This window comes from Salmo salar, chromosome ssa02, assembly GCF_905237065.1.
Source record: "Salmo salar chromosome ssa02, Ssal_v3.1, whole genome shotgun sequence".
Classification (NCBI taxonomy): domain Eukaryota; kingdom Metazoa; phylum Chordata; class Actinopteri; order Salmoniformes; family Salmonidae; genus Salmo; species Salmo salar.
The window spans coordinates 74,947,184-74,962,487 of record NC_059443.1 but is presented as its reverse complement, the minus strand read 5'-3'; the positions used below and the strand labels follow the sequence as shown (position 1 = coordinate 74,962,487).

The 15,304-nt window shown below is 39.2% G+C and overlaps 1 protein-coding gene across 1 annotated transcript in view; it reads left to right on the top strand.

Moving 5' to 3' along the window:
* LOC106582062 (adhesion G protein-coupled receptor E1) overlaps positions 1-15,304 on the top strand; it is a 36,969-nt gene that overhangs the window by 7,686 nt on the left and 13,979 nt on the right. Inside the window, exons 2-5 of the mRNA XM_045709933.1 lie at positions 1,964-2,200; positions 2,393-2,515; positions 3,842-3,970; positions 7,053-7,184. Coding sequence (XP_045565889.1) covers positions 1,964-2,200; positions 2,393-2,515; positions 3,842-3,970; positions 7,053-7,184 — 621 coding nt within the window. The remainder of the gene's footprint in view (positions 1-1,963; positions 2,201-2,392; positions 2,516-3,841; positions 3,971-7,052; positions 7,185-15,304) is intronic.

The window sequence follows — 15,304 nt, the reverse complement described above, 5'->3', positions numbered from 1 at the left end:
AGTGGAGGTGTCATAATACCCATTAAACCTAGGGGTCAAACAGGGAAATGGTTCCAATAACTTTTCCACCACACATTTTTCCCATAGGGGATTTTAGAAAAACTTAAAATAAGGGCTGTGTTTCATGTAAGCATGACGTTTCTTACTCTCAGATTCAAAATGCTAATTAGCATCAATGTAAACATCAAAGCTACAAATCCCTGCAAGCTTCTGCACGTCATCTCTAGCTAACACCTTTGCTAACAGTTATTGTGTCAATTTAAAACTTGCACAAGACAGTTCACGCAATGTCAATTTAAAGACATTTATCCAATTTATTCATTACTTTATTTAGCTAACATTAGATAGCTAATCCAGAGATTCTTACCGTTGCCTCAAAGTCTAATGGGAGTTATGACTCATACTGTGGTACTCTGTTGATGGATTCTGTAGGATTAGAAATCGTGACTAGTGGTCGGGAAATCCACTAATAAAGTGGCTGTAGATAAAACAAATTAAACATCTAAATGAATAGAGTGACAGTAAAGCAGTTATGCTATGTTTTCGCTAACTAGTTAGCTGAAGTTCACAAGGATTGTGTTCGTTTTTCACTTTGATGGCAAACTTTCTGTGCTGCTAACATTCACTCCCAGTCATTCTGAATGCGGAGGCTGGTCGCTTCTTAAATAGTGGCGCAAAGAGTTCTGGGATATTAGAATCCTTTAGTTTAACCTGTATATTCTGAATCCAGGCATGGGTCTAGGTTAGGACAATGTAATAATTCCATGAAGAAGCAAAAAAAAATGAATTGGACCAGCACCATTGCTGATTCTACAAGATTATCATTGAAAACTTGACCAGCGGTCGGGACATCAAGTAATAAAGTGGCTGTAGGTCATTTGAAAAACGTTTAAATAAGTGCTATGTGTTCGCTGAGTAGTTAGCTGAAATTCACTATGATTGTGTTACATTTTTACTTTGATGGCAAACTTTCTGTACTACTGACAATCACTTCCATCCATTTTTGCTCCGGTGCTGGATCAATGAATGTGTTTATTTTCGACAGCTCCGCATGGAATTATTACGTTGTCTTAACCTGTATTTCTTCGACCTACAGTAGGCATGAGTACACTCAAAATGGCTGGCAGTCCACCCATTATGTTATCCTTGACTTGGAATGGGGACATCCGTTCTATTCATTCTAGTTCTAAGGTCAATACTCCCCAAAGGCACCCTGAAAGTAGCTGAATTTGTAGCTAGATTTTAGTTTCTGGATGGTTCTGAAAACTTGCTAAACATAGCGACAAAGTCACTTTTATTGACAAAACTGGTATGATCTGATACAAAAGTATTGATGTTTCTGTCAAAGTAAAAATATCATGTGATTGATGACATTTGAATCTTTGGACGTCACACAACCGTCAAAGACAGTACAGTGTGAAGGCTGAAATTGCTTCTCCAATAGAAATCCCTGATCGCACTTGTAGGCAGTGAATCATTTTTAACTTCTCTTATTGACTTCTCAAACCCCAAACTCTGGCCTGATCTGCTTGGTCTATTTTGTAAGCGTTCCATATTGTGTTTCTGGGTTAAGAAAATGTGCAACCATTTTTACATGGTTTCGGCACTGCTGGACAGAGAGCACCAACCTCTGCTGTAAGCTTTTTGTTTTATGTAGTTTTATCTAGAAAGATCGCTCAGGGTGTAGAACCACACAGCATAGGAATCTATCTTGAAATCACAGCACACCACTACTGATTGGGCTCGCTAGTGGCACAGCGGTCTAAGGCACTGCATCTCAGTGCTAGAGGCGTTACTACAGACACCCTGGTTCGGTTCCAGGCTGTTACACAACTGGCCGTGATTGGGAGTCCCATAGGGCAGAGCACAATTGGCCCCAAAGGCTTCTGAAAGCCTCCCATCGGTAGTTGTTTGGTTAAGTAATACCCTCCCACTCTCTTTCTCCCTTTCTCTCTCCGTACAGGTCTTCATTTCACTCTACTGGGGAACCTAGAGGCCAAAGGTTGTGACCCTGGCTTCTTAGCCAAAGGGAGGCAACAATGTGATGATATAGATGAGTGTAAAGAGTGGGACAGTACCCCACCCTGTGGAAGTAATGCCACGTGTTACAACACACAGGGGAGCTTCTACTGTCACTGTCTACCTGGGTTCGTATCCACAACGACTTTCGAGTTTACTCCTCTCACTGGGGAGTGTAAGGGTGAGTATTCAAATGTCTGAGTGTGTGTGTGTGTGAGTGTGTATGTGTATGTGTGAATGCTACATGTCAAGGGAATTAAACATTGCTTTGGCTCCTATCTCCTTATTTCCTCTGTTCAGGAAGTTGTCCAATAGAAAAGTGTTTTTGTTGCAAAACGTTTTGAACACACCCCACGTTTCCTTCTCTCCTCAGACCTCAATGAGTGCCTGGAGAAACAACAGGTTTGTGGCAGCAACACCATTTGCCTCAACACCATCGGGGGCTACAACTGCCAGTGCCAAACTGGTTTCATTGTCTCTACTGGACGCTGTGCAGGTGAGTCCAACAAGAGAGCATCATTGTGTGTGTGTGTGTGTGTGTGTGTGTGTGTGTGTGTGTGTATCCACTACAGATAAGGATGAGTGTGTGTATTTGTGCATCCATGTCAGTGTGTGTGTGTGTGTGTGTGTGTGTGTGTGTGTGTGTGTGTGTGTGTGTGTGTTGTGTGTGTGAGATGCGAGGATCTCAGCTTAGCTTGTATGTGTGTGTGTGGATTCCCCCGGTGTGCGGCGCTCTGGGCATGTGCACAAACACACCTGGCCGATACACCGTCACCTGTCCGTCAGGGCTCAGTAACCACGGCAACAACACTGCCCACTGCACAGGTGAGTTGGCCGAGGCCACGCAAGCTCTGACCTCTTACCCATGAACTCTGACCTCTGACCTTCGACCCCGTGACCCTCACTCTTTGAAGATACCTGTCAGATCTCACAACGCCTGGATACTATGTTTAACACATCAGTTAACCTCGTCACAGGATATAGCAGCAATTTGATGCCTGGATAGGTGTTTAACACATCAGTTAACCTCGTCACAGGATATAGCAGCAATTTGATGCCTGGATAGGTGTTTAACACATCAGTTAACCTCGTCACAGGATATAGCAGCAATATGATGCCTGGATACTATGTTTAACACGTCAGTTAACCACGTCATAGGATATAGCAGCAATTTGATGCCTGGATAGGTGTTTAACACATCAGTTAACCTCGTCACAGGATATAGCAGCAATTTGATGCCTGGATAGGTGTTTAACACATCAGTTAACCCCGTCACAGGATATAGCAGCAATTTGATGCCTGGATAGGTGTTTAACACATCAGTTAACCCCGTCACAGGATCTAGCAGCAATTTGATGCCTGGATAGGTGTTTAACACATCAGTTAACCCCGTCACAGGATCTAGCAGCAATTTGATGCCTGGATAGGTGTTTAACACATCAGTTAACCCCGTCACAGGATATAGCAGCAATTTGATGCCTGGATAGGTGTTTAACACATCAGTTAACCCCGTCACAGGATATAGCAGCAATTTGATGCCTGGATAGGTGTTTAACACATCAGTTAACCTCGTCACAGGATATAGCAGTAATTTCATGCCCGACCTCACAGTTGATGACGTGGCACGCAGCCATTGGTGCAATGTAATGATGGTGTGTGTGTGTGTGTGTGTGTGTGTATGTGTGAATGCTACATGTCAAGGGAATTAAACATTGCTTTGGCTCATATCTCCTTATTTCCTCTGTTCAGGAACTTGTCCAATAGAAAAGTGTTTTTGTTGCAAAACGTTTTGAACACACCTCGTATTTCCTTCTCTCTTCAGATCTCAATGAGTGCCTGGAGAAACCAGAGATTTGTGGCAACAACACCACTTGCCTCAACACCATCGGGAGCTATAACTGCCAGTGCCAAACTGGTTTCATAGTCTCTACTTACACTGGACACTGTGTGGGTGAGTCCAACAAGAGAGCATCATTGTGTGTGTGTGTGTGTGTGTGTGTGTCCACTACAGATGACCTCTTACCCATGAACTCTTATCTCTGACCTTCGACCCCGTGACCCTCACTCTTTGAAGACACCTGTCAGATCTCACAACGCCTGGATACTATGTTTAACACATCAGTTAACCACGTCACAGGATATAGCAGCAATTTGATGCCTGGATAGGTCTTTAACACATCAGTTAACCACGTCACAGGATATAGCAGCAATTTGATGCCTGGATAGGTGTTTAACACATCAGTTAACCTCGTCACAGGATATAGCAGCAATTTGATGCCTGGATAGGTGTTTAACACATCAGTTAACCTCGTCACAGGATATAGCAGCAATTCAATGCCTGGATAGGTGTTTAACACATCAGTTACATTTACATTTTTACATTTTAGTCATTTAGCAGATGCTCTTATCCAGAGCGACTTACAGTAGTGAATGCATACATTTCATACAATTTCATACATTTCATTAAAAAAAAAATTCTGTGCTGGCCCCCCGTTGGAATCAAACCCACAACCCTGGTGTTGCAAACACCATGCTCTACCAACTGAGCTACAGGGAAGGCAGTTAACCCCGTCACAGGATATAGCAGAAATTTGATGCCCGACTGCAGAGTTGATGACGTGGCACGCAGCCATTGGTGCAATGTAATAATTACAATTTAGTCAGCCTGGAATGCGACCACGTAAATCAGTGGATTTCAAGCCTCTCCTCCGGGATCCAAATCCTTCCATGTATTGTAACTATTCCACAGCTAGTACACCTTTTTCAACTAATCCTAAAGCCATTGACTAGGTGAATCAGGTGAATCAGGTGAGCTAGTTCAGGGCTACAACAAAGTGGTGAAATGTCTGGGTGTCCCAGAGGAGAGGTTTGAAAACCACTGACTTAAATGCCCCTTAACCTGTTGGGGGTAGGGGGCAGTATTTACACGGCCGGATAAAAAACGTACCCGATTTAATCTGGTTATTACTACTGCCCAGAAACTAGAATATGCATATAATTATTGGCTTTGGATAGAAAACACCCTAAAGTTTCTAAAACTGTTTGAATGGTGTCTGTGAGTATAACAGAACTCATATGGCAGGCAAAAACCTGAGAAGATTCTGAACAGGAAGTGGCCTGTCTGACAAGTTCTTGTTCATCTTGGCTCTTTTTATTGAAGACTGAGGATCTTTGCTGTAACGTGACACTTCCTACGGCTCCCATAGGCTCTCAGAACCCGGGAAAAAGCTGAATGATATCGAGGCAGCCCCTGGCTGAAACACATTATCGCCTTTGGCAAGTGGCCGATCAGAGGACAATGGTCTTAGGCGCGTGCACGAGTCGACCCCGTGCTTTATTTTCTTTCGTCTTTTTACCTAAACGCAGATTCCCGGTCGGAATATTATCGCTTTTTTAACAAGAAAAATGTCATAAAAATTGATTTTAAACAGCGGTTGACATGCTTCGAAGTACGGTAATGGAATATTTAGAATTTTTTTGTCACGAAATGCGTCGTGCTCGTCACCCTTCTTTACCCTTTCGGATAGTGTCTTGAACGCACGAACAAAACGCCGCTGTTTGGATATAACTATGGATTATTTGGGACCAAACCAACATTTGTTATTGAAGTAGAAGTCCTGGGAGTGCATTCTGACGAAGAACACCAAAGGTAATCAAACTTTTCTAATAGTAAATCGGAGTTTGGTGAAGGCTAAACTTGCTGGGTGTCTAAATAGCTAGCCCTGTGATGCCGGGCTATCTACTTAGAATATTGCAAAATGTGCTTTCACCGAAAAGCTATTTTAAAATCGGACATATCGAGTGCACAAAGGAGTTCTGTATCTATAATTCTTAAAATAATTGTTATGCTTTTTGTGAACGTTTATCGTGAGTGATTTAGTAAATTTTTAGTAAATTCACCGGAAGTTTGCTATTTCTGAACGTCACATGCTAATGTAAAAAGCTGGTTTTTGATATAAATATGAACTTGATTGAACAAAACATGCATGTATTGTATAACATAATGTCCTAGGGTTGTCATCTGATGAAGATCATCAAAGGTTAGTGCTGCATTTAGCTGTGGTTTGGGTTTTTGTGACATTATATGCTAGCTTGAAAAATGGGTGTCTGATTATTTCTGGCTGGGTACTCTGCTGACATAATCTAATGTTTTGCTTTCGTTGTAAAGCCTTTTTGAAATCGGACAGTGTGGTTAGATTAACGAGAGTCTTGTCTTTAAAATGGTGTAAAGTAGTCATATGTTTGAGAAATTGAAGTAATAGCATTTCTAAGGTATTTGAATAACGCGCCACAGGATTCCACTGGCTGTTAAGTAGGTGGGACGATTTCGTCCCGCCGACCCTAGAGAGGTTAACCTGATTGAAATGCGACCCCCACACTGACTTGCATGCAGCAGAACTGAGACTGTCTGAATGGCTTACTCCCTCTAGATAATCTCGCTCTCTCTCTTTCTCTTTCTCTCACTTTCTTTTCTCTCCCTCTATTTCTCTCTCATTCTGTCTCTTTCCATAATTTTCCTCCTAATTTTCCTCTTCCTCCTCATCATCAGCTATCTGAGCAGCTAAACGATCGCTGCAGCTGTACACAGCCCATCTGTAAATAGCCCATCCAATCTCCCTACCTCATCCCCATATTGTTTTTATTTACTTTTCTACTCTTTTGCACACCAGTATTTCTACTTCCACATCATCTGCACATCTATCACTCCAGTATTAATTTGCTAAATTGTAATTACTTTGCTACTATGGCCTATTTATTGCCATACCTCCTCACTCCATTTGCACGCACTGTATATAGACTTTTCTATTGTGTTATTGACTGTACGTTTGTTTATTCCACGTGTAACTCTGTGTTGTTGTCTGTGTCACACTGCTTTGCTTTATATTGGCCAGGTCGTGGTTGTAAATTAGAACTTGTTCTCAACTGGCCTACCTGATAAAAAAAAGGTGAAATAAATAAAAAATAATAATACAAAAATCATCATTATCCCTTCCCCCTACACTCATGTCTCTTTTTATCTCTCTCTCCCTCAGACATAGATGAGTGTAATGAGACCACTGGTATCTGTGGAGTGGGCGGGGACTGCCAGAACCAGAAAGGAAGCTACAGTTGCCTCTGTCACCCTGGATACAGTAACTACGACAACAAACAGGTTCAGTGCTCAGGTGATTGCAGAATCTGGTACTATGACGCATTGCTTCCCACGACACGATACAATACAATACGATAAATTTGTCTCTTAGAAGAGGCCTGACCTGGATTGGAAATATAACTAGGCTCCTATTTTAACAGTCCTAAATTACAGCTATATCTAACATAACATAACATACACTACATGACAAAAAGTATGTGGACACCTTCTCGTCGAACATCTCTTTCCAAATTCATGGGCATTAATATGCGGTTGGTCCCCCCCTTTGCTGCTATAACAGCCTCCTCCTCTTCTGGGAAAGCTTTTCACTAGATGTTGGAACATTGCTGTGGAGACTTGCTACCATTCAGCCACAAGAGCATTAGTGAGGTTGGGCACTGATGTTGGGCGATTAGGCCTGGCTCACAGTCAGCATTCCAATTTATCCCAAAGGTGTATGATAGGGTTGAGGTCGGGGCTCTGTGCAGGCCAGTCAAGATCTTCCACAGCGATTTCGACAAAACATTTCTGTATGGACCTCGCTTTGCTGTAACAGGAAATGGCCTTCCTCAGACGGTTGCCACAAAGTTGGAAGCACAGAATTGTCTAGAATGTAATTATATGCTGTAGCTTTCAGCTTTCCCTTCACTGGAACTAAGGGACCTAGCCCGAACCATGAAAAACAGCCCCAGATCATTATTCCTCCTCAACCAAACTTTACACTTGGCACTATGCATTCTGGCATGTAGCGGTCATCTGCCAAACACAGATTAGTCCGTCGGACTGCCAGATGGTGAAGCATGATCCATCACTCCAGAGAACGCGCTTCCACTGCTCCAATGGCGGTGAGCTTTACACCACACCAGCCGATGCTTGGTATTGCGCATGGTGATCTTAGGCTTGTGTGCGGCTGCTCGTCCATGGAAACCCATTTCATGAAGTTCCGACGAACAGTTCTTGTGCTGACGTTGCTTCAAGAGCCCGTTTTTAACTCAGTAATGAGTCCTACAACTGAGGACAGACAAATTTTACGCATTATGCACTTCAGCACTCGACGGTCCCATTCTGTGAGTTTGTGTGGCCTACCACTTCGCAGCTTAATTGTTGTTGCTTCTAGATGTTTCCCCTTCACAATAGCAGCACTTACAGTTGACCAGGGCAGCACTCGAATGGCAGACATTTTACGAACTGACTTGGTGGAAAGGTGGCATCCTATAACGGTTCCACGTTGAATGTCAATGAGCTCTTCAGTAAGACCATTCTACTGACAATATTTGGCTATGGAGAATGCATGGCTGTGTGTAATTTGAAGGGGTGTCCACATACTTTTGTATACAGTGGGGGAAATAAGTATTTGATCCCCTGCTGATTTTGTACGTTTGCCCACTTACAAAGAAATGATCAGTCTATAATTTTAATAGTAGGTTTATTTGAACAGTGAGAGACAGAATACAACAAAAAAATCCAGAAAAACCCATGTCAAAAATGTTATAAACTGATTTGCATTTTAATGAGGGAAATAAGTATTTGACCCCTCTGCAAAACATGACTTAGTACTTGGTGGCAAAACACTTGTTGGCAATCACAGAGGTCAGACGTTTCTTGTAGTTGGCCACCAGGTTGGCACACATCTCAGGAGGGATTTTGTCCCACTCCTCTTTGCAGATCTTCTCCAACTCATTAAGGTTTCAAGGCTGACGTTTGGCAACTCGAAACTTCAGCTCCCTCCACAGATTATCTATGGGATTAAGGTCTGGAGACTGGCTAGGCCACTCCAGGACCTTAATGTGCTTCTTCTTGAGCCACTCCTTTGTTGCCTTGGCCGTGTGTTTTGGGTCATTGTCATGCTGGAATACCCATCCATGACCCATTTGCAATGCCCTGGCTGAGGGAAGGAGGTTTTCACCCAAGATTTGACGGTACATGGCCCCGCCCGTCGTCCCTTTGATGCGGTGAAGTTGTCCTGTTCCCTTAGCAGAAAAACACACACAAAGCATAATGTTTCCACCTCCATGTTTGACGGTGGAGATGGTGTTCTTGGGGTCATAGGCAGCATTCCTCCTCCTCCAAACACGGCGAGTTGAGTTGATGTCAAAGAGCTACATTTTGGTCTCATCTGACCACAACACTTTCGCCAGTTGTCCTCTGAGTCATTCAGATGTTCATTGGCAGACTTCAGACGGGCCTGTATATGTATTCTTGAGCAGGGGGACCTTGCGGGCGCTGCAGGATTTCAGTCCTTCACGGCGTAGTGTGTTACCAATTGTTTTCTTGGTGACTATGGTCCCAGCTGCCTTGAGATCATTGACAAGATCCTCCCGTGTAGTTCTGGGCTGATTCCTCACCGTTCTCATGATCATTGCAACTCCACGAGGTGAGATCTTGCATGGAGCCCCAGGCCGAGGGATATTGACAGTTCTTTTGTGTTTCTTCCATTTGCGAATAATCGCACCAAATGTTGTCACCTTTTCACCAAGCTGCTTGGCGATGGTCTTGTAGCTCATTCCAGCCTTGTGTAGGTCTACAATCTTGTCCCTGACATCCTTGGAGAGCTCTTTGGTCTTGGCCATGGTGGAGAGTTTGGTATCTGATTGATTGATTGCTTCTGTGGACAGGTGTCTTTTTTACAGGTAACAAGCTGCAGTTAGGAGCACTCCCTTTAAGAGTGTGCTCCTAATCTCAGCTCGTTACCTGTATAAAAGACACCTGGGAGCCAGAAATCTTTCTGATTGAGAGGGGGTCAAATATTTATTTCCCTCATTAAAATGCAAATCAATTTATAACATTTTTGACATGCGTTTTTCTGGATATTTTTGTTGTTATCCTGTTGGGGATAGGGGGCAGTATTTGCACGGCCGGATAAAAAACGTACACGATTTAATCTGGTTACTACTCCTGCCCAGTAACTAGAATATGCATATAATTGTTTGATTTGGATAGAAAACACCCTAACGTTTCTAAATCTGTTTGAATGGTGTCTGTGAGTATAACAGAACTCATTTGGCAGGCCAAAACCTGAGAAGATTCCAAACAGGAAGCGCTCTCTCTGACCATTTCATGGCCTTCTTGATCATCTCTAACCAAAACAGGGGATCTCTGGCATGACGTGACATTTTCTAACGCTCCCATAGGCTCTCAGAAGGCGCCAGAACGATGAATGGTGGCTTTGCAGGCCATGGCTGAAAAACATTAGCGCATTTGGATAATGGTCGATCTGAGGACAATGAGAGTGGAGGCGTGTGCACGAGCCGACACCATGTTTACTTTCTCTTTTACGAGAAAAATAGGATAAAAATGGATTTTAAACAGCGTTTGACATGCTTCGAAGTACGGTAATGGAATATTTTGAATTTTTTAGTCACGAAACGCGTCGGGCGCATCACCCTTCTTTACCCTTCGGATAGTGTCTTGAACGCACGAACAAAACGTTGCTATTTGGATATAACTATGTTATTTGGAACCAAACAGACATTTGTTATTGAAGTAGAAGTCCTGGGAGTGCATTCTGACGAAGAACAGCAAAGGTAATCAAACTTTTCTAATAGTAAATCGGAGTTTGGTGAGTACCACACTTGGTGGGTGTCAAAATAGCTAGCCTGTGATGGCCAGGCTATCTACTCAGAATATTGCAAAATGTGCTTTCACCGAAAAGCTATTTTAAAATCGGACATAGCGAGTGCATAAAGGAGTTCTGTATCTATAATTCTTAAAATAATTGTTATGTTTTTTGTGAACGTTTATCGTGAGTAATTTAGTAAATTCACCGGAAGTGTTCGGTGGGAATGCTAGTCACATGCTAGTCACATGCTAATGTAAAAAGCTGGTTTTTGATATAAATATGAACTTGATTGAACAAAACATGCATGTATTGTATAACATAATGTCCTAAGATTGTCATCTGATGAAGATCATCAAAGGTTAGTGCTGCATTTAGCTGTGGTTTGGGTTTATGTGACATTATATGCTAGCTTGAAAAATGGGTGTCTGATTATTTCTGGCTGGGTACTCTGCTGACATAATCTAATGTTTTGCTTTCGTTGTAAAGCCTTTTTGAAATCGGACAGTGTGGTTAGATTAACGAGAGTCTTGTCTTTAAAATGGTGTAAAATAGTCATATGTTTGAGAAATTGAAGTAATAGCATTTCTAAGGTATTTGAATATCGCGCCACGGGATTACACTGGCTGTTGAGTAGGTGGGACGCAAGCATCCCACTGACCCAGAGAGGTTATTCTGTCTCTCACTGTTCAAATAAACCTACCATTAAAATTATAGACTGATCCTTTCTTTGTCAGTGGGCAAATGTACAAAATCAGCAGGGGATCAAATACTTTTTTCCCCCACTGTATATAGTGTAGCGTAACATAACATAACATAATATAACCTCTCTGGGCTAGGCGGGACGAATTCGTCCCACCTACGCAACAGCCAGTTGAATCCCGTGGCGCGATTTTCAAATACCTTAGAAATACTATTACTTCAATTTCTCAAAGATATGACTATTTTACAGCATTTTAAAGACACGACTCTCGTTAATCTAACCACACTGTCCGATTTCAAAAGGCTTTACAACGAAAGCAAAACATTAGATTATGTCAGCAGAGTACCCAGCCAGAAATAATCAGACACCCATTTTTCAAGCTAGCATATAATGTCACAAAAACCCAAACCACAGCTAAATGCAGCACTAACCTTTGATGATCTTCATCAGATGAGAACCCTAGGACATTATGTTATACAATACATGCATGTTTTGTTCAATCAAGTTCATATTTATATCAAAAACCAGCTTTTTACATTAGCATGTGACGTTCAGAACTAGCATACCCCCCGCAAACTTCCGGGGAATTTACTAACAATTTACTAAATTACTCACGATAAACGTTCACAAAAAGCATAACAATTATTTTAAGAATTATAGATACAGAACTCCTCTATGCACTCGATATGTCCGATTTTAAAATAGCTTTTTGGTGAAAGCACATTTTGTAATATTCTAAGTACATAGCCCAGCCATCACGGGCTAGCTATTTAGACACCCAGCAAGTTTAGCCTTCACCATAATCAGATTTACTATTACAAAAGTTTGATTACCTTTTGTTGTCTTCGTCAGAATGCACTCCCAGGACTGCTACTTCAATAAAAAATGTTGGTTTGGTCCAAAATAATCCATCGTTATATCCGAATAGCGGCGTTTTGTTTGTGCGTTCCAGACACTATCCGAAATGGTAAATCAGGGTCGCGAGCATGGCGCAATTCGTGACAAAAAAAATCTAAATATTCCATTACCGTACTTCGAAGCATGTCAACCGCTGTTTAAAATCCATTTTTATGCCATTTTTCTCGTAAAAAAGCGATAATATTCCGACCGGGAATCTCCTTTTAGGTAAACAGAGGAAAGAAAACAAGGCTTTCGGTAGACGCGGGCACGAGCCTGAGTCTCACAGTACTGTAACCAGCCACTACCCAAACGCGCTACTTTGTTTCAGCCAGAGCCTGCAAAGCCACGATTCAGCTTTTTGCCACCTTCTGAGAGCCCATGTGAGCCGTAGGAAGTGTCACGTTATAGCAGAGATCCTTTGTAATGGATAGAGATAATCAAGAAGGGGAAGAAATGGTCAGACAGGGTACTTCCTGTACAGAATCTTCTCAGGTTTTGACCTGCCATTTGAGTTCTGTTATACTCACAGACACCATTCAAACAGTTTTAGAAACTTTGGAGTGTTTTCTATCCAAAGCCAATAATTATATGCATATTCTAGTTACTGGGCAGGAGTAGTACCCAGATTAAATCGGGTACGTTTTTTATCCAGCCGTGTCAATACTGCCCCCTAGCCCTAACAGGATAACATAATATAACATATTATAACATAACATAATACAACATATTGCAACATAACATAATATAACATAACATAATTTAACATAATATAACATAACATAATATAACATAACATATTATAACGTAACATAATATAACATAACATAATATAACATAACAAAACATAATATAACATAATATAACGTATTATAACATAACATAATACAACATATTGGAACAAAACATAATATAACGTAATATAACATAACATAGCATAATATAACATAATATAACATAACATAATATAACATACCATAACATACATAGTATAACATAATATAACATAACAAAACATAATATAACTTAACATAATATAACATAATATAACATATTATAACATAACATAATTTAACATAATATAATATAACATAATATAACATAATTTAACATACCATAATATAACATAATATAACAAAACATAATATAATATACCATTTTATAACATATATGACATAACATAATATAACATAACATAATGTAACATACCATAATATAACATAATATGACAACATAATATAACAAAACAAAACATAATATAACATAACAGTAAATAATATAACATATTATAACATAACATAATATAAAATAATATAACATAATATAACATAAAATAATATAAAATAATATAACATAATATAACATAACAAAACATAATATAACAGAATATAACATAACATAGTATAACATAACATAACATACCATTATATAACATAATGTAACATAAGATAATATAACGTAACATAATTTAACATAATATAGCATAATATAGCATAATATAACATAACATGATATAACATAATATAACATAACATAATATAACATACTATAACATATTATAACATACTATAATACAACATATTGCAACATAACATAATTTAACATAATATAACATAACATAATATAACATAACATATTATAACATAATATAACATAACAAAACATAATATAACGTATTATAACATAACATAATACAACATATTGGAACAAAACATAATATAACGTAATATAACATAACATAGCATAATATAACATAATATAACATAACATAATATAACATATCATAACATACATATTATAATATAACATAACAAAACATAATATAACATAACATAATATAACATAATATAACATAACATAATATAATTTAACATACCATAATATAACATAATATAACAAAACATAATATAACATACCATTTTATAACATATGACATAACATAACATAATGTAACATAACATAACATAATATAACATACCATAATATAGCATAATATGACATAACATAACATAATATAACATAACATAATATAACATAACATTAAATAATATAACATATTATAACATAACATAATGTAACATAATATAACATATTATAACATAATATAACATAAAATAATATAATATAACATAATATAAGATAACATTATATAACATAATATAACATAACATTATATAATATAAAATAACATAACATAATGCAGTGCTTCTCAATTATTTTTCTGTTTCGCCCCCCCTAGGAAGAAGTAAACATTTCGCGCCCCCCAACTCTCCGCCGGGACTGTAAATAGTATAATTTGTCTATAAAATTGTTAGAAGTACACCTCTGCAGAACATTGTATCCTTATTAACATTAAAGAAAACAAAATAATAAAAAAGAAAGAAATATAGATCAACTTACAACAAAGAATAACTTTATTAACATTGTTTTCTATTCTGTAACAGAAAAGACTTAAAGTGCATCAATTTGCCTGAAATAAAAAAAAAATTCTAACCTTATTAAAACTGTAAAAAATGTTTGACCATTTGATACTGAAAAATAAAATTAAATATAATCAATAAATAATAATAAATTCAAATTGATCAGCAACATTAACTCAGGAGCACAATATATGAAACACTTTGACCTATAAAACAAAAATGAATATAACAATTTCCGATGATTTGCTTTTTTCAAAATGAGGAAGTCAGGATTAATGGCTACAATGAGCACGTTTTGCAGAGCACAGCTTTTCGAAGCGGGGTTTGAAGCATGATACTGCAACTCTCAGCTCCTGCTCAATGTTTAGCTGGGACCTGTACTTGGTCTTCAGTGTAGCAACAGCAGAGAAGCCAGTCTCACAAAGATAAGATGTTGCAAAAGGAAGAAGAATGCCCATGGCCCTCTGCCCTAAGAGTGGATACTGCCTCTCTACACTCAGCCAGAATTCACTCAGTGTCTGTGATGTGAACCTCAGTCTGAATGTGGAGTCAGACGTCATATCAATGAACTGGTCCTC